The sequence below is a fragment of the Phaethon aethereus genome (genome assembly GCF_964289735.1).
Source record: "Phaethon aethereus genome assembly, chromosome: 1".
Lineage (NCBI taxonomy): Eukaryota > Metazoa > Chordata > Aves > Phaethontiformes > Phaethontidae > Phaethon > Phaethon aethereus.
Window position 1 is genome coordinate 29,149,464 of NC_138575.1, and position 26,121 is coordinate 29,175,584.

General features: G+C 37.7%; 1 protein-coding gene across 1 annotated transcript in view; it reads left to right on the forward strand.

The window, feature by feature from the left end:
* Positions 1-26,121, forward strand: part of TFEC (transcription factor EC) — a gene marked incomplete at its 3' end in the record, with an annotated part of 95,393 nt that overhangs the window by 39,785 nt on the left and 29,487 nt on the right. The window contains exons 2-3 of the mRNA XM_081997705.1: positions 20,191-20,442; positions 22,706-22,801. Of these exons, the coding sequence (XP_081853831.1) occupies positions 20,191-20,442; positions 22,706-22,801 (348 nt within the window). The remainder of the gene's footprint in view (positions 1-20,190; positions 20,443-22,705; positions 22,802-26,121) is intronic.

Consider the following 26,121-nt stretch of genomic DNA (forward strand, 5'->3'; position numbering starts at 1 on the left):
AAGTGTTTGTGGTGTCTGCCTGCTTTCTTCCTACATCTGTCTCACTTTCATGAGCAATACAATTCACACACAATTATTTTTTTCTGTTACAAAAGTTGAACAGTTGGTGCCAGCCTGCATAATGTCTGGCTATTATAATGCCTTCTTTTTTTATTAACAAAAGCTCTCTGAATATTCATAAAAAGTTGACATTATTTCATTCGCTATTGCAGGTGTATGAGTAAGGCTACTGAAAAGAGTATCATTCTCTCTGCTGGATATCTCCATGAATGTTTCTAAAACATGGTTCCCTACAAGCACGGAGGACCATGTAGCAAGGCAATTAATAGGCAGTGAATGTGTATTCCCAGTCTCTCGTTCCTGCTCTCTTTCTTGTTAGTTCAAATGTGTATTTATTATTACTTCTTTCATAAATCTGTGAGATCCTAATCAAGTGCTCCAATAGATAGACAGAAATGGGTGGTTGTCAAATTTCTTAGCCCTTTTGACTTCCTCAGTTTTAACAAAGAGTTTCCTAGATACTGGATTTTTACCAGTGTTACAGAAACAAGACTTTCAGAGTTTATTTCAAAATCAGAGATGCACTCTGGGAGCTCAGAGATTTCCAGTCATGTTCAAAAAGCAGGACATCTGCCACATTGTAAAACTGGTCATTATAACTGTTGGCTGATTATGCTTCCTGAGCAACCTGTGACATGGGACAGAGCCTGAAAGTTTATTCTGAGTTTGCAAAATGTATAATGTGAGGGATTTCTAGTACATCACAGGCTCTTAGGAGCGACATGGCTATTGAGTGTCCATGCAGATCAAGCAGTTTGCAGGTCCTGGGCTGCCAAGATGGCAGGAGATATATATAAGTGGTGATGATGGCCTGGAACCCCATTTCATTCCTTGCTTGTGCTCTTCCACCACTTCTTTGTGCTGCTATAATGCAACAAATTAATAATAAGGTTTAAGGGACAGCTTTGGCCCGCTGACATTTTGAAGTAGTATAAATGGGTGGAGAGCTTGTGATGAGAGAGTTAGGATGTGCAAAAAGCATCTTGTATTGGGCTCGTAGAAGAGCTATCAGAAATAAAGATCCACAAATCTCTGCTGTAGTGAGCGTTAATCAGTCTGGGGACCTGGTGCATATAAGCAAATGTCCTGGTTTTCTCATGAGGTTCAGAGTTATGCTTTCAAGGATAATAACTTCTTTCTGAATTTTGACCTCCTGCCCCAAGAGAGTCTTCTGCTCTCTGGCCATACAGGCATTGCTGCCAGCCTCAAATACACCCTAACTCTGTCACATCCTATACTGGAAAAGAGAGTGTTCATATTCAAAAGCAAATAAAAATGATACAGTAAAGATGAATCATCAGATTTTTTTTCTAAATTCTGTGCTTTGCAATAAAATGGCCTCAAGTTGCACCAGGGGAGGTTTGGACTAGATATTAGGAAAAATTTCTTTACTGAGAGAGTGGTCAAGTATTGGAACAGGCTGCCCAGGGAGCTGGTGGAGTCACCATCACTGGAAGTATTCAAAAAACGTGTAGACATGGCACTTCAGGACATGGTTTAGCGGGCATGGTGGTGTTGGGTTGATGGTTGGACCTGATGATCTTAAAGGTCTTTTCCAACCTTAATGATTCTGTCATTCTGTGAAAACTCCAACAGTTCAGATTTGTGATTCTGTCCATTATTTCCAAGTCCCTACATTAATTTTTATCCATTGCTTTTCACCTCCACATGGATTAGCAGATGCCTGTGAATTTACAGCCTGCAGATCCACAGAACATGTTGTAAGAGCTTCAAATCAATAGAAAGCAGCTGCTTAGCATCCCTGCATCACCCTACACACCGCAACACACTCATGTCACATCACCGTGGGGTGAAGCAGACATGCAGAGGGAGTATAGTGATGCTGAACATTTGATATCTCTTCGTTGTCCTTCTTGACCAGGGTTCAATGGCTCCAGAAAACATAACTGCTGTAATAATGATCCAGCAGGAATAATTTGCAAGAACTAGACCCAGAACACTTTTTTGCATGTTCTTGTCTCATGAACTGAATGGCCAGATCTCTTATGGAAATTAATTGTTCCCATGTCTCTCTGTATGTTGTCTTGCTGCTATGAGGGGAGGCTTACTTAATTCTCAGTATGACACTGTGGCTGAGACTTGGCTTTTAATACATATATACATACACACATGTATAACAGAACTAGGTTTCAATCCCAACTCTGTCTGAACTAGCTTTGCATGAACTCCCAGTTATTTTAGTTGTAAAACTGGTGAATGGTTATTATCCCCCAATGTAGAAGCCTTTTTACATATTAATGGCAGTGAGCATTGGTGAAATATTAGGAGCAGTTGGTGGACTTGCTGGGACAACAAGTCGCGGAGTCTGGGTCTGGGGTTAGCTGAGACTTGTAGCCGACTGCTACTGCAGGGACTGGGAGAGGAGCCATGTCTTCCTGGGCTGGATTCATAATCTGTATGTTTTCCTATGGCAGGCTGCAAAAGCCATAAATTTGAACAGAACAGACAACAGTGCTCCAGACAGGGGTTGGGGTTGAGGTGAGACTGTGTATAATTCATTCACTTCTGGAGTTTTTTGCATGGTGGTCGTTCTGCTACTTGTATAAACAAAGCTTTTTAAATGCAAGTACATAGGAAACAACAAATAACATTTTCCAAATAAGTGAAGCCAACTTAGAAATTCTTGAAATACTTTAGGGAAGTAGGGTTGACAGATATTTTGTGGACACGCTCCACCATTTCATAACATTTCATAACTTGTTCTGAGCTCCTAGAACTATCTACACTTCTTGTTCATTAGGCCAGATCCCAGTACTCTGTTCCTCAACTGTCATATAGGTACAAAAGTGGAGAGGAATAAAAAGCTTAAAATATGGCGTTTTTTTGTGTTGAAGACACTGCCGTTATAAAACTGTAACCTGTCATCAGGTGTAAGTGGACTAGGCTGTCTTTGATGCCACTGCAGCTGCATTGATTACACAACCCAAGTCTAAATTTTTTTTTCTATTTTTCTCATAGTTTTGAAAATAAAACCACTGTTTGAGTCTTTTTTTTAAACAAAGAATGCATGTAAAAACGTGTCCTCTGTGTTCATCAGACATACTGTTGGATTTGATAGTCCTGTCATTTGTAAGCTACATACATTGTTGCTTTAATGCATTCCCTCACTACTTTGATAAAAGCCTTAAGATGTTGCCACTAGTCCTTTGATGGTTCCTTCTGATGTTACAGTACTTCTTTTTTTTTTTTTCTCTTCCAAAAAATCTGTTTTGCATAAACATGAGCAGGCAAGACATTTCTAGTTAAGGATAGAAACATGAAGTTCTATCAATAATAGGACAAAACGAGAAGGTATATTCAGACTTTTGTATACTCTTGTAAAGCCCTTATAGATGAAAAAAACCCCTTGTGTGGGTGTTTACATTGCAAACATATTAGAGCAAACATATTTCACTAGTTTAAAAAAAAAAAAATCATCCTAGGCTGCAATGAATTTTCTTTGACGCAGCAATTCATTTTCTAATAAGATGTTATAGGAACTCTTGGAGAATAAATCTTCTACTGGTAAGAAAATACTTGCATGTCTAGTCTTCTCCGTAAACTACCCATCTACTAACAGGGATTAGTTAGTTATCATGCAAGAGAAAAGACTGATTTTTTTATGCCTAGCTTCAAAGTCATATGTGTTATCTTGAAAAATAAAATTGTGTTATCTGTTTTTTTACTGGGAATAAGTAAGGGTTTGTTATTAATAATAATATTATTGTTGTTATTATTATTGTTAGTATTATTGTTGATATTATTATTAGTAGTAATAGTAGTAGTAGAAGAAGAAGAAATGTTTCAACTAAAGGTCCCAGTGAAGAGGTGGTGCCATTGTCCCAATGGGATTAAAATAATCCTTGCCCCAAATATTTTCCAAAATGGAAAAGGTATAGTGATATATATATATATAGTGATAAATAAATATTATTATTCACATTTGTCAAGGAAAATAGATTAAACATTTTGCTCAAGGCCATATAGGGAAAATGTTGCAAGGGCTGGGACTGAATACACAGAAGTCCTGAGTGCCAATGGACTCTAATTTAAATTACTGGCAAGTGTTGTGGAAAGGGTGATTTTCCGATCAATGGCATTATTGTTTTGCTGCATTCAGGAGAAACCCAGTGTAGTGGAGCCACAGCATGGTCTGGTGATTAAAGAATGTTAACCTAAGCCAAGAAATCCCAGCTTGTCACCTTGCTTCCTCTAAGACATACATGTCCTTTTCCTAGTCAAAATTTTATGATCAATTCTCAGTAATGTAAATAGGCATAAAATATGACTTCTTTGTCACACAACCAAAGCACGGTGCAATTCTTAAGGACTTTTTTCATAGCTCACTAATGTGGGATGCCCTTGACAGTTACTGCTTAAAGCTTCAGTCCTACAAGCAATCGTCCATGTATTTTTCTGAAGTCACTAAAAGCCCTTCACCAATGAGGTGGAAGTAAGTAGAGACAAAGTAAGCTCCTACTTAGCTAAGGGGAAATTTGGGAATTGGAAATAAGTAGGTTAAATAAAAACTATTTAACTGTGGAATCAAAAGCTATGCAACCACATAAAGTTCTAGAGGAACAGGAAAAAGGAAGGAACCAAGTGATATTAAGTGAGAATGAATATTTGTTAAATACATTTATTTCTTCACTCTACTTCAAAGGAGGATGCTTTTCTGTCCACCTTCTGTCTTCACTATGTTCTTAAAGCTACTGGGTTTGGATTTGGGAGGACAGAGACATGGCCTTCAACTTCCATTGATCACTAGTAGAGAAGGTCACAACGCTGAAAGGTCCCTTTTTTTTCTAATCTGTAATACTCTATATACTCTATTTTAATACTGGTTGATATTGCTGCAGAGCTGTAAAACAGAATCTGGAATTTATGTCATTGATCAGAGTATGAATGATCTCTATATATGAAGGTTTATATGTAGAGTTCTATTTCCTACTGCTGTGTAGGATACTTCTTGCTGTAATCCTTTGTTTTCATCTTCTTACCAGCCTTTCTCTTTTGCTTACCCTCCACACATTCTCATCAGAGATGGTGTCCAGATCTGAAGCCTACACTAAAAAAAATGTTACCGTACAGCAGTCACTGGTACCGTGAATCATTTTAACTTGTCTTGCTTCAATGCAGTCTTTCTTCTGTATCTGTCACATCAAGGGATCCCAGAGTGTCTTATATCAGACCTCCCAGATGTTGGGCTTTGGAGGTCAGTTTAGGAAACCAGCATCTGTATTCATCTCGGTTGCAACACACACTTATTATTGAAGTCTAAATCCTAGGACTACTAGACACCCTGTACACTGAAATTGAGATCTGTATACTGTGACTGAGAGAAGAAATGTTTACTATGGAGTTTTCTGTGGCTTTTACTGAATCCTTGGCCAAAAAAAATCCCTTACACGTCCCTCACTTCTCCATATTTGACACATGGTTAGCAAAAAAATTAGCTGTTGCCTGGGGCTGCTCTTCCGTGAGACACCTTTCCCCTCCCATCCATGGCAGTTTGGGCACAGGGGACACACATCTTGCACACTTTGACATAAAATCTAGTTCAAGTAAGTGTCTGTGTACATCCTCTAAACGGTGGAACTGTACTGCTGCTACTGCCTTCTTGTCTATGAGGCAGGATAGATTGGGATTTGCTTTAATGAAGCAGTTAAAGCTTTCAATTATTTGTCTGCCTATTCACTGTCTGGTCCAAAATTTGCCATCTTGAAGAAAACCCTAGCAACAAAACAAGCAGATCTACTCTGGATCCATAAGATGATCAAAAGCCCTGCTGGGAGTATCACTGTTTCTTGTTTTGCTGGTAGTCTTTTATATGATCCCCAGCCAAGCTGGCGAAGAACTTTCTGGTTGATGTGCTCCTATGGTCTCTTCAGCTTTGGGTGTAAAATCAGGGCCTTCTGTTCTGTGCAAATACAGAAAGTGAGCTAATCGGGATTTTCTGCATCCAAGTTTGTTTTTATGTTGAACACATTCTATTTCTTTGTTTTGTTTAATAATTAAGCATTTCTTCTACATAACCACCCAGGATATTTTCTTGTGCCAAACTGGGAATGCCAATCCTTTATGTTTACTACGGCAGCACCACTTTGTGCTGCGTACTGCCAGGACCGGTTTTAGACTTGGCGCCTAAGTAACCTATCCACTAGAAAACTGGAATAGGGTCTAAATCTCTTCTTATGTTCCAGCATTCTCTGGCTGTTATTGTTTTGTCTACTTCCCAGCTTGTGTAATTGCCTTATCTTGGTTTTCCTTTTCTTCCTAAAGGTTCTTTAGTTTTCATTATGACAGACTCATCTTTCTTTTCCTTTACAGTTTTATTCTACCTACTTTCTTGGTGAAGGACTTTCTTTTTGCTTTCAAGTAGCGTGGCTGGAAATAGAGGGATACCCAAAATACCTTCTAAGTAAAAACCGAATGTAATGTTGATTGCTTACTCTTCTAACAGCTTTTTATCGAGCACTAACTTTTTCAATTTATATTATCAGCCTAATCTAGACAGTTGGTCTAACTTTTCTAATTTTTCTTAGTCATAGTGGTTTCCTCTTTCATAATTATATTAAACCCACTTCTCATTTTGTGCCTATTCATCCTGAGTGAGCATTTCCTGCTCTTCCCACTACTCTGAACATTGCCTCAAAGATTTCCAGCAAATAGGAGGATAATGTCATCTGCAAATCTCAGGTGACTTGAGTATTCTCCATTGATACTGCTATGCTTACTTTCTCATTCAAGGTTTACAGAGACCTTCGTGCAGGAGGAAAAGGAGTTGGTGAGATAATTGAGAAAGACCTTTTCACTTACCTTGTCAAATGTAAATTTCAACTCAACTGCACTATAAATGTTTTTGAAGAGAGAAAATATGTAAGAATGTAAAGTGTAACTTTGGAAGTGAAAATGAAACGTTAGGAGCTGACATGAAAATCTTACTTCTGGAATTGAAAATGTGGCTTAAATATAGCTGGGCCGAAGACTCATAGATTAACGGGACAAGCTAAATTCTTCTGCTGGAGATCCAGCCATGGGGAGGGACAGCAGGAATTCTGCCCTTCAAGTAGTGCGATTTCATAATCTTTGGGGAAGGATACTCTTGCCCATTATAGAGACCATCCTGACTGAACAGTAAGCTGTACACTCATGCAGCTGTGGTCAAAGAAGGAGGGACAAGGCAAACGAACAGCTCAGAGACCAGCACAGCTACAGCCTGAGGCCACATTTACCTAGGCTGTCCTTTCTGGCAGTTTTCTGTAAGAAAGCCTTCCCAACTCTGGCAAGCATTTATGCATCTGTTAATTCAGTGGGACAGTCCTGAGGGCCACCAACATAAGAATAAAATCTGGACTTGATTGAGAAAAATAAGGGTGTTACAAAAATGTAACTGTCTTACATATATGCTACATACAGCTAAGGAAAATGTGATGTGCCCAAGTAAATCTCATTAAATTGTGTTGTTAAACTACTTTGAAACAGTGCTGAATAATCTGAACTGGGTTGAGAATAACCCTAGTGTTTGATATTGAAGATAATTAGCTGGTTCTAGATTATAACAATAAGACTGCAATAGAAAGACTTCTGCCTTGTGGCCTTTTGAATGACAGTAGTGATGACAGACTGACAAAGCGATTGAAGGAAACTGCTAACATGGCCATACTATTACACTATTGATTTCTTTCAGCATCTATTCTTCAGCTAATAATGCATTTAAGACAGAGATAAGAAGTTTCTTTCCTTAAAAGTGCAGTATCATTTCTTCTTCTTTAACTGAAATTCCATCCAGAGTTGAAGAAATACCCTTATGAACCACTTCTCCTTTCTCTCCCTCGGACAGACCGCGTATATGCAAACAGCGACATACACTATCCATGGCCAGGATCGTACCAGTCGTTTCTTGTTTGCCCTGCTGTGTTCAGCTACCTGGGCTCTGGGGCAATGCTGTTTTGTAGAGGTGACAAAACTGATCGAAACCCAGCCGCTGCCAGTAGGTAACTACGCTGGCAAACCAGCGCTTCTGCATTTTAGCTGTGTAATGAAAATCAGGCTAATCGGTTCTTGCTCTATTTTGTGTCTGTAACAGAATCACAGTTTTATCTGCCATCTTCTTCAGGCAGACCAGAGAGACTACGGTTCGCCTTCTTTCCATAACATAGCCTACTGACTATGCTGATAAATAATAATTAACTCACTTGATAATTAAATACATTTGTTAATACTGGTAAACTCACTTACTAAATTTTAGCGTTAACATTCACAGCACACCGCCTTGTTGCAGTACAAACACTGTGACATGCTTTCCTGCTGAAAGTTCTGTGGCAACATACTGAAGACTCTTTAAAATACTGTTATCATTATTAAATATTACTTTCAACTAAAAAAAATTAATTTGGGGGGCAAAAAGATTTCACACAGACACATAGCTATGACAATTATTTTCCAGGCAGTTCTAACTTAACTTATTTTTAACTTGTACATTCCTTTCCACATTAGGACCATTGCATTTGAAAGGCTTGCTCTGTACAATGCAGCTTATAATTAATGCTCTTAATAATGACTTACCAGTAGTAATCTTTAATTCCATATTCACACAGAACTCTCATTTAAACTAAGTGGGAGTTTCTCTTGATTAATGCCAGTAAAATAAATCATCTTTTGTTAATTAACATGTTTTTATTTAGCGAATATTAGCTGAAAACTGTTGAGTGGTTTGAGCTTACCCTAATGTCACTCCTCCAGCTCCTATTCTGTAGTGTCTACTAAGTGCACAAATGTTTGTGGTACCTGAATTGGAATGGAAATGCTGTGAAGTACAACTCTAACACTGAAGGACATGTACTCGTTCCTGCTAGGCCGCCTTTGATTCTATTTACAGTACTTTTGCAGCAGTTCTTGTTCTAAAGATTTTTAAAGGCTGATTTCAGAATTTAAGTAATTATAAACAGAACTGAATTTTGATCTGTTGTACATTAGAAATGGTATTAATATCTTCTTTTTTTTTTTTTTTTTTGCTAATTGAGTTAATGCTGAATGGAACATGTTGTGAACTAAGATTAGTTCAAATACACGTCAAAAGGCAAGACTACTTGCTCAGTTCCAAAAGTACCAATTATGCGATTTTGTGAGATTTCCAGTCAACTGCGGAGTACAGCAAAACAAAAGTGTTTGGAGCCTTGCACTCTGTAAGTGTCCTCTGAATGAATTCTTGGCTTCCCTTCTCCTCTTTAGCAGATACTCATGAATGTTAGGCTGAAAAGTATATTTTCAGACTTAAACATGCAAAACTGTAGTTCAGAAAAGACTCCTCAAAATAAATTATATAACTTCAAGTAAAAACTTATATTCATTACAATTTCTGGTACTCTTAGGTGTTTTTTCACTAACAGCTAGGAACTTTATTTAACTCCTATTTGTAAAAATATTGGCAAACATAAATCCTATGAAATTATTAAAATTTTTCAAGGACCACATAATTACTGCACTGTAAATCCACTGTTACTCAGAACATAAGTAGAAGCGTATTGCCAAAATAATATACTGATTCATAGCTGGTGTTCAAGTACTAAAGGTGATGTTTGCTAACCCCATGGATAGCATGTCAACAGCATCCTGAAGCATGAACATGGTCAAACTCATTGCCACTTACAGCCATAAAACATATATGAACACAAAATGGACCAGGTGGATTTAAAAAAATGCTCTTAAAAACTTGTTACTTTTTTCTCATATAGCTATCCTTGATACACCATTCCTGTTTTTGATGGAAACGTCACCTACTGCTGTCAGCTAACCTAATCTGCTCCCCTTGTATGAAGCACACTTTGTGGCCTGATCCTAAACTGGCTCAAAATGATGTTGCTGCCTTGATTTCACAAAAATCATGTTGTGAAGCTGAACTTAAGATGCCTACTTTGAAAGCTTCCCCCCTTGCCCTCTTTATCATTCTGAGACTGGGGAAAGCAATAGAAAGGACATTTCTTAGGCTGAAGCCGGTTTTGTCTGTGTCTTTACAGAAGCTATAACCCTTCACAGACCTAAAATAACTTGTCCTATAGATTAGCCTCCCTGATGTGACTACCTCACCAAACCACCTTATGCCACCGACTTTGTTTCCTCCATTCTTGCAGTGCATGGGCTGATGGGGTGCACACCTCCGTACGGTTTGTTTTCAAAATGAGGGAGATTGAAACACACAAAAAGAGGTTAGTGATAAGCAGTGCTGTCATCTGGTGGTGAAATTGTTACCGCTTTTAATGGGCTGATCATGCTTTCAACCAATGGCTTTCACTTTTTTGAGGAAGTTGACGTAGTCCCCTTAGCATATAGTCATGAAACTTTCGTATTAGAAATAGGCAAAAACAGTGGTTTTATCCAAAATCACTAAACTTTTTGAAGTTTATTTTTGAAGAAGAATAGCATGCCAGGGGTAGGCTTACTGTCTTCAGGTTTTGTCTTCTTTTTCTTTAGCTTGTGCTGCCAAAACATGACAAAGTTACTGGAAAGCCCCTTATAAACGTTATTATTTGTGTGCAAACACTACTTGTCCAATGGAATGAACAAGTAAGGGCAAAAAGGTATACCCCTCCCCCAGAAATATCAGTATGCTCAAATGCTAAAGTACTATTTTCTCCTCATACAATTTTTCCATCAGTACTTTTTTCCACATTACATTTGATGTCCATATCCTTACATACCAGGAAAATACACTTTTCAGATCTAGCTTCTAGGATCATTTTGCTGTCTGTAACTGAAGAGGAGGGATATTATTGCCATCATTGCATCCCAAATGATGCAAACAATGAGAAACTTATTACTTCATGCTCCCTCTTCATACTTTTTAAGGATGACTTTTTTCTGAGTTCTCTTAAACTTTAAAGTGAGATACAAGTGAGAAAATTACAGTTGTCACATGAAAACTGTTAGAAATCAAAGAAAAAATCAGAGTCTTCTGAAACTCTTCAGGAATTTACTAAAGTAGCCATCACACTAATGATCTTTCTTCTCGTGTTTCATTCAGTTTGAAATTCAGCCACCTGACTTTCTAATCTACACGTAGAGGTAGTACACATACCTCCTGGTTGTCTCCAATGTTAGACCTATATTCCAAACTTTACCTATGGAAAACAAAATAGACTATATGGATCTTCATAATACAGTCATCTTTTGTCTTTTCTGAGTGATTTCATCTGAAGCTAAATTGCTAAAAATGTTGAAATTAAAATATAAACTTTAATGTCTGCAAGCATTTTCATTATTCCTGATCCCTGTATCAGCCTGTGTTATAGGAATCATATGTTTTGGAGTAGGTTTCTTTTTTACGTGCAATATTTGTCAGAAAATCTTGAATCTGAACAAAATACATCATTCTAGTTACAGATTTCCTGTGTAATTTTTATGGAACTGTGCTAGATGTTGCAGTTGACAAATCCAGAGGAACTTTTAATGCTGCTATTTTGTTTCTTCTACAAGGACTGAACAAACTGCACTGGTAGAAGTTCATTAGCAGATGGTTTTTAACTAAAACTCAGATGATTGTACTTTCCATATTCAAAACTGATTCTCCTTGAATAGGTTTGTGATACCCTCTTCTCCATTTAATAGCATATTATTAGCTGACCTAATTTGAATAACTTCTGGAGATTGAGACAAGTTATTAAGTAAAGGCATCAGGGCCAAGCTCTTTAAACCTAGCTAGATATACAAAAAGTTTCTTTCCGTTCTTCAAATGCAAGAGTCACTTTCACTGTCCTTTAATAACACCAACAATAAAGAGGAACTGGAACAGTAAAAATTTATTATATTCACAGGTCTCATGAATCAATGAGAGCATGGACAGGGTCACTGTGCAGAGTCAAAGTAAGGATATTAGCCGGGGTTTCATAATTTGATTGTAGTCCATTGTTATGCTTGTGCATCCGATTAACTGTGGTGGTTGGTTTTATTCACAGTTTAGATTTTCAGCTTAAATTCTAACTTAAATCAAAGGGACAGTTTTGTAAAAATACTTCCTGTAGTTTGCTTCGCTTAACTTTATAGGCTGTTTTTGTAGTGCAATGTTAAAAACTTGAGTATTTTCTGCCAGTTAGGACCACAAAGTCATTGAGACTCATTGTTATTTTAGAACATGACAAGCTGGCCTTAAGACCTTAGGGATCCTTTCTTCAGAAGTCAAGCTGGTGATGGATAAGGAGCCGTCAGAGCTGTGTGTATCTTAACTGCAGGAGTTCAATTAAGAAGCCAAGGGTGTCTCAGGTATACCGGCGCAAATGGCAGTGCTTGCTTTGATAGGGTCTCTGTAGCTGCTCAGCACAGGGAGTTGGCTTCCCCCAACTCATTTCTGATTGCACAAGGAGGTTAGCACAGAGAAATACCTGAAAGGGCTCAGCTCCATCGATGCTCAGTGCTAGAGAATACCACAATGGGGAAATGTTATCAAAATTCCTGCGTCTGCACCGGGATTTGACAGGAGATGTCTGGTTGTGAGATCTAGCCTTTAATAGCCACAGCCCTGAGAGCTCTGCTGCCTTTCTCTCCCCGAGAGAAATGCTGTTCTGCTGCCTGTGTTGTGCAGAGGAAGTTTCCTTACACAGCACTGGTTTCTGTGAAGTCTATTTTGCAGTTCTTTTGCTCCCACAGTCCTCTTGCTTTTAATAATGGTTGGCAGCGTGATGGAGAACGTCCGATCTCGCCCATCCTACCCCATATTTATAATTATCAGCTATTTTTAGACATTGAGATACCAAAATACAGAAGAGTAGTCATTGTTGAAGACATGGCCTTTATCAAAGAAGAACTTTAAAATGTTACTTCTTCGGTCTCTTCACCCTTGAAAGAACATTCACCAGTTCCTGATGAATATGATGTCAAAGGTTCAATAAGATGGAAAATAGTGCATTAGAGTCACATGAGAATTTTTTCTTAACTTGAAAGCTACTGTAAGGCATCAGCTAAACACAGCTGTGAGTTGCCAGACTGGATGTCTTTTGCTTTGTATTCTCTTTTCATGCATATTAATGGAGAAGGTCTCATTTAGTCAGATCAAAGTTCCAATAAGAAAAATATTCACATTTAAAAATTAATTACTGTGTTTAGCTTAAGTAATTAATTGACATAATCACACATGCTTTTTATAAACTAAACATTAAAGTGAACAGCTACATTATCTGGTGATAGTTTTTAAGATAGAACAGAAGTGTATAATTGCTAAGTTAAATTGAAATTTAATTTTATTATGAAATAATTTCACAAATATGCTTTTCTCAAAAACTTTAATAGAAAGAGCAGGACAAACAAATAACTGATGTTCATTTGTAATAGAAGTTAAAAAGGATTATTTCATCACTAAAAATGCTTTTTTTCCTAACCCTTAAAATCCATTTGAAAGTCCTCAGTAACAGAGCTAAAATAGTCTGTGTTGTGACTGTGTTTCTTATCTTAAAATGGAACTAGACTTTTTGGGTACTTACAGAACATTTTAATAATTAAAAAGTTCATAATTAGATGCTTATTTTCTGGTACAGTGGCTGAAAAGAACATGAAGCCCCATAACTCAAACGGTTTCACAGAGGTGTTGTGTTCAGGACTAATGATAAATGATGCGATCCCATTAGGGTGAGAAATTGTACTTCAAAAGCTATTAAAAAAACTGGAACAAATTAATATCCAGCATAAATTGCAAACTGTGATGAAGTCTACTGCATTCTGTCCAGTATACTGTGACCATATTTAAGCATATTATTTTGTAGCAGAGATTTAGACATTTATTAAGTTCAGAGTGAATTTTCATCAAAGAAAGAGTTGCTATTATAATAGCCAGTTCTCATATCCAAAAATCCATAAAATTTAAAGACAGAGAGGACTATTAGACCACTCATTCTAATTTATCTAAAAACACAGGCTTTTGTATTCCTTTCAGTTATTATCCTAGTACTCATCTTTGAGTCCAAGAATGTGTTTGATAAAAGCATGTCGTGGATTTGGTTAATGCATCTCTTCCAGAAAGTCATCGATCCTTAGTTTGAAGCAAACAGCAGTTAGAGCATTTCCTTTTGAGTATTTCACTTTTTATTCACATAATTTCTGATATGAGCTTGCCTAACATCAGCTTGTGGTCAGTGGCTTTTGCCCTGCTTTCTGTGCTAGCTGAAAGATCCTGTTACATTCAGCATCTCCCAGAAATGCCACAAATTTCAATTTGACAACAAGAACATAGCTGAATTTCTTTAAATTTTGATTGAAACACCTTTTTCTTGGTCTTCAATTACTTCCATAGTTCTTTTCCGCATCTTTTCAATTTTTTTCAATAGTAATTTAAAAATATTTAGGGTAGAAATATTTTTAGGATTCCATTATTGGTCTCTCCTAAGCCATAAATAAAAGCAGAGTAAAGTCAGGTTCCTATTCACTACTTCCTTTATGCCATTTTCCCTTTCTTTCTATAGCATTACCAGGACACTCCTGCTGAGTTGCTGGTTTATTACAACCCCAAATTCTTTACAAACTCGTTGCTTCCAGTGTTTTCTCCATTCAGTTTTCTCCATTGCTGCAGCATGTTTTTCTTCCTCGAGCATATGCAGATGTGTATTTGGCTGACAGGGAACATATTTTCTTTCAATGGGATCACTACTCTCAAAAAATTTATTCTTTTTAGTCTGTTTTATTTTTCATTAGTCCCAGATCACTGATGGAAATGTTGGGTAGCACGCGACTTAATAGCCCCTCTTTCTGATGCCGAGCCTTTGCTGATTGCTTTCTTATGCATGTTCGTTAGCCAATTCTTAATCCAGTTAAAACATGCTTTATTGATATTGTGTAGTGCTATATTTTTAATTAGAATATTGAATGATACTAAGTCGAAAGGCACACAAAAGTTGAAGTGTGTTATACCTACATCGTTACCTTTGGCAGCCTAACTTGAAATCTCATCAAAGAAACGAAGTAGATTTGTTTGACAAGGCTTATTTTGCACAGAACTATGTTGACTAGCATTAATTATATTCCTATCTTTTAATAATTTATTAATTTAATATCTTGTCAGTTTTCCTATTATTTCTCCCAGGACTGATGTTGGGCTAAGCAGCCTAGGAGTACAGGTATAACCTGCTTGCCCTTAGTGGAATACCAATACAAGATGGGACATCATTGACATTGTTCGTGCCTACTTTAGGTCCTCTAAATATGCTGTCTTACTTTTGGCATGACGGGATTTTTTTACCAATGGAAAAAAATCTCATCAGCAAATGTGGGAGTAAAAGAGTTTATGTAAATAAACTACTGAAGGCCTAGTTGTGTCGTTGTGCAATGTATTAGAAATGAAAGTAAAATTAGTGTGAGTGTGGGAAAAGATGTTACACAACTCTACCACAGTTTTACAACATGATGATGTGGGCTCAAATAAGAAAGAGCAATTTAAGAAGTTCGAATATGCCTCTGTGATTCTGCAAGGCTGTTACGTTCTTGTTCTCAGAACTGGCTTGTCAGTGAGATATAAACCAGAAATAGGTACAGTCAGTTACATGTGCATTGGGATCTTTTCTGGATTACAAAATTCTTCTCAAAGTGTTCATTTCTGTTCTAGCTTTGTTCTGGTAGAATTATAATATTTGAGTTTGGGCTGGATGCTTTTGTCTCCCTGCATGCTTGATGTTTCTGGTTCTGAATAGGCTTTAATTTCACCATGATTAGGAAAGCCACATAACAGACAAAAGCAGTGTCTAGGAGGGAGCAGATAATCTATTTACTGCTGAACTTTATGCTGTCCTTCACTCCTCAGATAACCTTAAATAATTAGCATTTAAAGTGCATGGCCACAACTGCTGCAAGAGAATGCCTGGGAGGAGAACCAGCACTTCATCTGCACAAATTCATCACCTTGTTACACTTTGCACACACAATAGACAAAAGAGCCTGTATAAGTTCAGGAGCACTTGGCAGGAAGGGTCAGGTCACTCACTATATCGAGAGCTAGAGCAGATGTACCAGTAGGACAACAGCAATTCCTGGGCTGTGTCTGAGGCTTGTCTGAGTCAGGATCTGGATCGTCAGGTGGTCACTGGGTGCCTATTTCTGCTAGGGATTCCCAGAAATCCGGCATATCGTCAAGCAAGGTCATCCATTTCACAAAAAAAGATACGAAGGCAGAGAGACATTTAGTAGAAAACAGTCTGCTGAGAGCTAGAAGATATACTTTCTCAAACCACATTGCTTAATTTGTGTCAGAGACGAGAACACAGATTCCATGGAGCTCTTTTCATTCTTGAAATGAAAATCATTTCAGCGTCTTCCTTTAAAGCTGCTCTGCTTTAAACAAATTATTAAATATTCATTGACCCAGAGAGAGGAAAAAAAGAAGGTAAACTTGTATTCAGACTGTTGTGGCAGTAAAGGGTGTGTCAGCATCAACATTGCAGGTCCTTAGTCCAAAGAAGCTTTAATGATTTTATATATGGGAGGACTCCTAGGCTGGAGAGATTCAGATACCCTCACCTTTAAAATTTCACATAGTCTCTGGTAAAATAATCTCACAGATTATGGGAACTCCTCAAAAGATGAAGAATTAGAAAACTAGTTTTCCAACACTGCTGGAGGATACCATACTAAGATTGTTGGGTGAAACAGGGATGCTTCTACTCTGAATTTTATTTTTTTTCAATTTTCTATGGAAGGACCTTATCTAGTAGATCTAAGATATGCACATGGTCAAGGTCTCTAAGCAGCTAAGTACATGTTGCTCTGAGCTGTTTTACTTGTGGGATTACTTATGTATTGGAGTGATCTTCCACTTATTTTGCTTTTTGCATTTATTTCACTGAACCACTAACTTGATACCATTTTTTTCCCAGACTTAATAAAGATTATCCAGAGTTTCAATATTTAGACTACCAATTAAAATTTCCCTGGCTATTTCTAGATGCCTTTTGCTTTCTCAGGTGCTCAAGGCCTTGTCCAGTCAAGTTTTTAAAATCTCCAAGGATGGAGATCTCACAACCTCTCTGGGCAACCTTTGGCAGTGCTTAGCCACTCTTTTTACACCATTAAAAAGAAGCTCAAAATCAAGTGTTTAATGTTTGTAATTACAGGAATAGTTATTTAAAAGTGTTTATTGAATCTAAAATTTTCAGAAAACCTAAACTGAGCTTAATAATATTGATATAAGGTAATAAAAGTCATCTAGCATCCCAGAGGAGAATAAACTAATCATACTTGGTATTTGACACTTGACTATCGTGTTTCATAAAATTATTAAGTTTTCAATTTCTGCTATTATTTCACATATGGTACACGGGCACTTTTAACTGTCATTTCTAATTTTTGAGAGCTTGACTTTGCAATCTTAGTATTACTTTGGCACAGCATGACTTTTTTCCCCCATTTATTAAACACTAGCAGTATGATCATAAAAATGAGTCCAACTGCTTTGTCTTTACACAGTGGCTTGACTTGCAAAAGTGCTTTACTTGTTATTAGCATTGACTTCTAAGACTTATTTAGATATACAAAGATGATCAGGGATTCCAACTTCAGGTATTTTTTGCAAATGAGGGCGTAGATTTTTAACCTTAACAGTTCTACTTACTGGCGCAGTAAAGGGGGTGGAGAGGTTTGCAAAACCATAGCAACAGATCCCATCAGAGAAGCTTTAATTTTTTTTCCTGTTTGTGGAGGTTCAGGACAGTACTGACAGGATATAAGCACTGAAAGAATAAAATACAAAACATGCACTCCTCATAAACTTGATTTTTTAACTTAGTCAGCAGTCAGCTGAGTGCCTTTCACAGATTCTCCTCCCACCCCGGTGGGATGGCCCTGTGGTGGGTCACTAGGAAGTCGGGCTGCACGGAGGTTTCAGTCTGCCACTAGCAATCCGACGTCCAGAGAAAGCAAAAAGCAAGCCATCGACTTCTCAGCAATCTTCTTGTGGCAGAAGCCACTTCCTTGTTTAAATTCCTTATTAAAAACAAACTTTAAAACAAGGTCTATAGACTTTGGACATTGCAAATTTCTTATGTTTCCCATTTAATTTGAAGATATTTGATATTCTAGTTTTCATGCTTCAGGTAGGCCTGTAAAATGTCAAAGACAACAGTTTGTTGCTCATTAAGGAGTGATCATCAGCTTCATTTAAGAGAGAAAGGGTAGCTGGGCTGAAATCCAGTAGATGCATTTGTAGCCTGTGCATAGGTCCCACTCCCATTCATGCCATGCAAAGAAGCTGGGCCTTCCAAGCTGTTGACTGCAGTTCTCTGCATTGCTGGAAAGAGATCTTCATCAGTTTAGGCAGAGCATGGGTCTGGGTAGTCATCACTTTGCGTCGATTCATTCAGTGACCCTCGAGTCCAGCACAAGCACGAAATGTCTGTGGGTCCTTCTGAGACAGCAACAAAAGACAAGGGTGCCCTGCTCTGACCACACAACGGGACGTATTTTCTTTCCGTCAGCACATTGCCTTTTGCCCAAGATCGATACTTTTCTTAAACCGGCATGCAGTAGATTTCATGTTTGGATTCTAATTTAAGAAACTGCTTGAGTGTCTAATGTTCAACATAAGCTTAAGTCTTACTGAAGCTGAAGGAGTAAATAGATTCATAAGAATCTGAATGATTTGGGATGGTTTTACATGTATCCTTACACATGATAAATCACAACTTAAATTAACAGTACATCGTAAAATTTCCCAAACTAACACAAAGGTCTCAGTTAAGACAACTAATATGATACTTTAAGTAAATCCCAAATACATATGTAGCTTTTAAAACTTTACATGAGATGCATACCTTCCTAACATAAAGCAAGGGAAAATCTTAACAGTGTATTTAAGATTTTGTATCAATATTTTAATGGAATATTATTTAATAACATTAAAGCTTACATCAAAATAATATTACATTCACTACTGCATGGCTTAATCTTTTTTTATATGACTAGAAATTTAGTTTAAAGAAACATAATTAAAATAATTCTAGACATGCCACTATAACACGATTAAAAATAAAGTAGGTACTGCAATATTGTACAAAAATACAGCTAATTTAAATGCAAACCCCTTTTATGGGTTATTTATCTCTGCTTATGTATGTTAGGGGAATTAAAAAGAAGTTTGTTTAAATGACTGATTTTTTTTTTATAAAAAAAGGGCTGCAAAGCAAGTCTTGCTATTATTTAACAAATATTAATCATGCTTACACAGAGGCCACTTGAGAAAAATTTATTACAAGAAATTTGTGACCAGTCATGCCATAGGAAAAGGAAAAAGCCGCAGGGCTGAAATGACAGTAAGGTTTGTGTATGCAGTGCTCCTCTGGTAGTTAAATTGCAGGAATGTGACATTGATCTGAAATAGGAGCTGTTTGAAGTAGCAACTGTCAATCTCTGTGATCAAAGGATGTCCCAAAGTCTTACTCAATTAGCCATTTTGGCATGACCGCTCAGTTTATAAAGTCTACCAACTCAAAAAGTGATCTGTCCTCAAGAGGCACTTCAAGAAGACTGCATGGTTTGAGGATAGTGATCGAGGATATTGATCAAGTCATCCAGGACTATAGCTTGGACGCTTTATTTTGGGGTTTTTTTGTTTTTGTTTTTGTTTTCTCAAAAGTGCACCAATGCCTCACTTAACTGACTGTACTTATGACAAGGTGAGCCAAATGTGGATGTATGTATGAGTGAATATCTGCTGCTGTTGATGCTACTTAAAGTTGTTTGGATTATGTTTTTCTTTATACAGTTATTTACTCTTTCAAGTACAAAAGAGTAAATACACTGTGATATTAATTTTAGAGTACATATATGCTTGTAGATTTGATTGTAATGATCACTGGTTTCAACAGAGATCGTTCTTGAATGAGAAGAGCATACTTCTGGTCTTTTCTCAGGATCATGTTCATCTTTTCTAACTATTTTTCTTTGATAATTAATCAGAAGGTTTCAGCTGTGTTAGGGGAAAATCGTACACAAATAAGAAATGTGTAAGAGTGCAAAACTGAAAAAAAAAGATTTAAGGTTAATAGTTCTATGCAAGTGTTACCAAAGCTGAATCTATTGTTTTGAAGTTCTTCAAGTGAACATATGGGCAAATACTGGTACCAGTAACTTGAAACTTTAGCAATTATTTCCATTCCTTCCCAGGTACAAACACACTTGGAAAATCAGTCCAGATACCACATACAGCAAAGCCAGAGGCACCAGGTGAAGCAGTACCTGACCCTCGATACCAAGCTGTCCAGCCAGACGCTTTCCCTGTCCCACTCCCACACAATCCAGCCCGTGGGAGTGACCTCCATTTTAAGAAACGGACACATGCCTCCCGTCAGCGATATTGGCACACCAGAAAGCCCCGTTACCAAGCTGCTGGCCCTTGGAGGAGAACACGAAAATGCGGTATGGCCAGGATGATGAAAGAGATGGGGAAATGGGCTTTGCATACTTCTACAAAAACGTTACATGACCCACATTGTATTTGTAGTGGGCAAGAGGTGACTTTCCTTTCATGGGGCCTTCAGTTGCAGTGCTTGCTCCTTGAATCCTTTTTTGATTATGTGGGTGATTCCCCTGAATGTCTGTGAATAGCTTATTGCATGATCAGACTTCAAAATTACTGCCAGTTAAAATGTACTGTTGCATCTTTTTATCTGTGTGTCATACATTGCTGTACATTTTTTGAATACGTACTTTGCAATGCAAAACTTCTTTTTTTAGACGAGAGTTATTTCTGTCTAAAGGTATTATCCCAGCTGCATAACAAAGTTAAATACTGATTACCTTAAAGATGTAACTGAAAGAATCATTCATTCATTCTTCAGTTAGCTGATATATTTATATATGGGTTATCTTGGGTAAATTGGCATAGATATGCTAACTTTAGTGGCACCATCGATTTTAATAGAGAAACAGCTATTATATAATGTCAGATTCTCAGCCAGTGTGAGATGTAGATCATTATGGCCTTTAATACTTCAATAGATTTAAAGAGAGAGTACTTACTAGGTAAAAGGGGAATTCCTACAAAAATAAGAAATGGAGATGCTGTATCATATCTTGGGCTTTAACAGAACAGAGGAATCTTACAAATACACTGTGACCCATTTCAGCATTTGGACATTATGCAGTTAAGTATGAGGAAACCAAAAAAAGTAAACCCAACACTTGGAGAGCTCGTGTGGGGCCCCTCCATTCCTTCTGCATTGACAACTGGCATTTTATGTCAGGTTTATGAATTACTGGAGCCTCTATTCTGCAAAGATTGCTTCAGACAGCCTTCATGGAGGCCTCTGTGGTCACCTCTGCGCTGAAACCATTCTCAGGCACTTTGGGTATCTGACCAGGAACGACCTGTGCCTGCTCTAGTACCACTCTCTGTCCTCAAGAGCAAGATGGCTGCTTGTAAACCACTCTCCTGAACTATGCCTGGTGATGACTGGGAGAGTGATAGTTGGCACAGGCCAAAGTCCTTGTAGGCATTACTCCAACAATTTGAATAATCCCTCCCCAGAGCCTCGGGGAGATGACTGGCTCAGCGTAATCTCCTAGTTGCAGATATGCCCAGCGGTTCAGTGTAGGCTGTAGGTATATTAGTAAATAACACAGACCCAACACAGAGGTTTGTGCACTGAACTGTATTCATTCATATGGTCTAATTGCCAGCATGTACTGGCATCCTTTTGGCACAAAGATGACTTTCCTAAATAAGTCTGGGCAAAACTTCTTGGACAGCACGTGTCTGGTTTTTGGAGAGGGAGAGGAGTGCACGTATGAGCTGTGCTGGGCCACGTGGCCTAAAAGTCTGTGTTGAAAGGTCCCTGTCCTGTGTGGTACTTTCTTTCATTGCATAGGACCCTCTACATTTCCTTCAGCTACAGCTCTTCAAACAGCTCCCAAGAGCTGCTTGAAAAGCCTCAGAGCTTGAGCCAACTGCTCCTGCAGACGGTAGAGTTAACAGTGACAGGTTCATCATGGGATCTTTCCCAAAGTTATTTTGTGAATGGAATCAGACCAAAATTATCACTGAAAACTCATGCTGCACCTTGTCCAAATTTATATATGTCTGTATGTCTGCAAAGTATTCACTGTTTCATCTTAATTAATTAACTATTCCATCTGCTTCAGTAGCTTTTGACTCAGATTAGAAAAGTGGGACCAGAAGGCTGGCTGGAGAAGTATGCAATGTACTGCCAAACACAACACAAACCTCTGCCTGCTGAATCTTGAGAGCAGTGTGTTAACACCAAATCTTGAGTGACTCATGCTCTTGCAGAACCACAGGTTCCTTTCAGCCTTCCTGCACCAATGCAGCAACACGCTGTGGATATGACACATTTGACGGAGGTGGCAGATCAGTTACAACTTAGCAATGCACTCCTGTCGTCTGCTCTTGGTGTTGCAACAAGGGGTTGAAAAAGGGGAATGGGCTGGTGTTTGGAAGGAAAGAAGTAATTTGCTAAACCACAAAAACTGTTTTCACAAGAAGTAAAAAACGTGAATATCGTGTAAAAGTGCTTGATTTATTTGAATTTTAAGATATAAACTTCTGAAATTCAGTTTTTACTGATGGAGTGAATACTCAAAATTATTTCCTCGTTTTTTTTAGAATAACTTTGTTTCCATTATTATTGTAATGATTCATCTTAAAATATTATTTTATCAGATGGAAGAGGTGATTGAAGACATAATCAATATGGAATCAAGCTTTAATGATGAAGGGATAGGTTGTTCTGAAACTCCTTTACTAATGCAAAGAACTGTAAGTATTTTGTAGAATTTTGTCTTGCTGTTTATAATAGAGAATTTAACTGAGTGATTCAAACACGCATCACACTTCAGAGGCTAAAGAAGTACTATCAGTGGATTATTCTCCTTTCTCTTCAGTTGCTTGTCTTTTTTGTCAAGGAATATTACAGAAAAGGGTTCCAATGTGGTGGGACACAGCTGTTTTAAGTGGTCTGAATAACATTTGGGGTTCTAGCTCATCACCAGGTCCAGTGGCTAACCCATCGGAGGTATTACTTCCCATGCAGGACTATGGATATGAGGAATGTCTAGACCCTAGAAAGTCTTTTAAAGTCTAGCTTAAAGATCCTTCTACATCATCTAAAAAAGTCAAAGCTTCCCCATGAAATAGTTTCTACAGTACAGTAGTTTCTCCAGGGTCTTACACTGAAGCAAGGGTAGGCTCTATTTCTTGAACATCATAAAGGCAAATTGTACTTAGTTGAATAATTTCAAGAACAAAAATGAGAAATGTCACTGTTCAGATGAAATGCTTTATAGGAATAATCGTAACAAACTGTTATAATTTTGCAATATCTTTTTGTAAAGAAATGACAAAAAACAAAGGCTACTTACATTTCCATATATGCTACACATTTGAAGAGGAAGGGTAGACCTTTTCTGGATACAATGCACAGAGAATTAACATTTGTGAAAAAAACACCTATCAATAACTGTAATACAACACAGTTTATAAAAGCGATATTCTTTGTTCTCTCAAACCTGATTTATCTGGGAACCTTTTTCCACAGATTTTGTCCTTAGGGCCTTAAAATGAGTACTGATAAAGGGAAACTTCACTCTGGTGAAGGCAGAAGGATTTTCACAGGCTTTGACAGTCTACAAAAGTTCATTTCAGAATACAGAGTCAGGTGCTTGCTCTTAATCACCCACTGGAGGAACACCTTTTTCTGACTACAGAACATCACTGGCTACAGAAATGCATTAAAATATAAGATGTCTACGCCTCTCTGTTGCCCATGACACAGTCCAGCATTAATGGCAATTAATAGCTCCATGAATACCTGGCATTTGCATGCCAGCTACAGAACTAATACAGTCAATCTGATTTATACATATCTCAGCACAGAACATAGCAAAGAAATGCTCCCTGGGGAGTGAATTAATTTTTTGGCTCAAATTAACATGAGGCAGGGGAGGATCCTTTCCGGTGTGGTACCGTGGGATGGTGATGAGAGGCATGAATTCTGGGTTTGGATTAGACTCATACTCCCTCAACACCTTTTAAAACTGGATGATGTTAATCTATGCTAATTCCAGCCTCATTAGCCTTTACCTTCAGCCATGAAGGACATATCTGTCTAAAATGTATTTTATACCCTATTCTTGATGAGCAAGGCAATATGCAATGACTTTTAGGCCTAGCTGTTACCTTACTTGCAAAGATTTCAGATTCCTGCAATGCCCATGGGCCAGGTAATTGTATTTAGATTTTTGTTTGTGCTGGGGAATGACCAGGCTGCTAGGTAAGCCAAGGAGTAGTGTGTATTTCCAAATACTCTGTGCAATACTATGCAAAATGAAGCCTGCCTTCAACAAGGCATGCGAACTGTGCCGGTGTGGAAGCAATCAAGCAGCCTCTCTGCCTCCTCTGTCTTCTCTTTTGGCAATACGTACTCCAAAAATATATGAAGGAAATGGGCAGATGGAGGTGGTTTCAGGCATTTAGCTTGTGAGTCAGGGTTTTATGGCATCTTTCAGGCAACATCCTAAACCTGCCTGCAAAATTTTGGTCATAAGCTGTGCAATAGAGAAAGATAGAGAGGCAGATAAGAAAATGTGTTCTTTAGATCCAGTTTTTCATCATCACATTAAACGTAATGATTATTTGTTTATCTGAGTTAAAAGGGTATATATTACAACAGTGTTGGACTAGGAGACATGGTCAGGAATGAGAGAACATCTAATTCCCCTTGAGAAGAGAAACTGGGGTTGTGCTGTACTTAACCACAGATTCATATTACTTCTTAGGTACTTCTGCACAAGGTGCCTGGCTATGGCTGCTGCCATCAACACAGAGAAAGTGAGATCACAAATGAGACTGAGTTGCCCATGTGCCTGGTGTTTGCTTCCTCCTTACTTTTCTCCAGTGTAATGCTTAAGTATTTTTAGGATTGCATCTTAGATTTTTCCCTTTGTGGCATTGTCTTGAATTTGTCCAAACTGTGCGAAGTAGTTTCTCTAAAATTCTGAAAAAATCTGAGTCTCCTGGTTTTCTGAATATGGCATAAGGTTTGGGGTTTTTTTAGCAGAATCTTTTCTTGAACAAGCCAAATTCATGAAGCCATTTTCTTTTCTCATTTTTCAGAATAGATCATGGCTGAGATTAGAGACTTTGCAGTGCTACCTGTTGTGTGTTGCAGTGAATTAATGTTTGCTTTAGTTAGATGCACACATGTACCATTTTAATGGCACATTAAATGAGGACATTGAATTCTATGAGACCACTCATGTGAATAATTGCTCAGAGGCTCATTGTCTGACCCTGAATTAATGAATTACAGTCATGTATTAGTAGAATCACAGAAGTGAAAACAAGAACATCCCTCCATCTCTCATTAGAATTATTACAGCTTCTGAAGAGAGGGCTGTCTGGCTTTTATTATGTTTGGCCCCAAATTAACAATTTTATAAAACTCCCTGTTTTGGGTGGCCACTTAAGAATGGTGCAAAATAAGGAATTCTCTGGCTGTGTTTCTGTTGCTCTTAACAGTACCCTAACGGTAGAAACCTACTTGTTATAATTATTTTTTAGAAGCTGAGTTAAAATATAAGAGTAGGTCCTCCCTATGTGCAAGAGGTTTTGTTTCTTCTAAAAGTATTTGTAAACTCAGTTATATCTTTGTCCAGAAAACATAGCTGAAATCAAATCATAACTATTCTTATGTGCTATCACTTGATGAAAATTGGTTTTCACCATGGAGAAGGTAGGATTTAATAAAACTTGAAGATGACACCATTTTAAAGTATTTTTTCCTTGTTATAATAATTTATTCTCATGAAACTCTTCACTAACAGACAGCAACATATTTATCTACATTGTAAGAAATCCATTTCTTCTCTGAGTATTGTATTAGGAATGAAACGTTTCTTCCTGACCTTATAGGAATCATTAAAAAAATGAAACAAAGAATATATGAGTGAGTATGAGCTAAATAATGTTATGGATGTCGAGTGCACCCTCAGCAAGTTTGCAGATGACACCAATCTGAGTGCTGCGGTTGACACACCTGAGGAACGGGATGCCATCCAGAGGGACCTGGACAAGCTCAA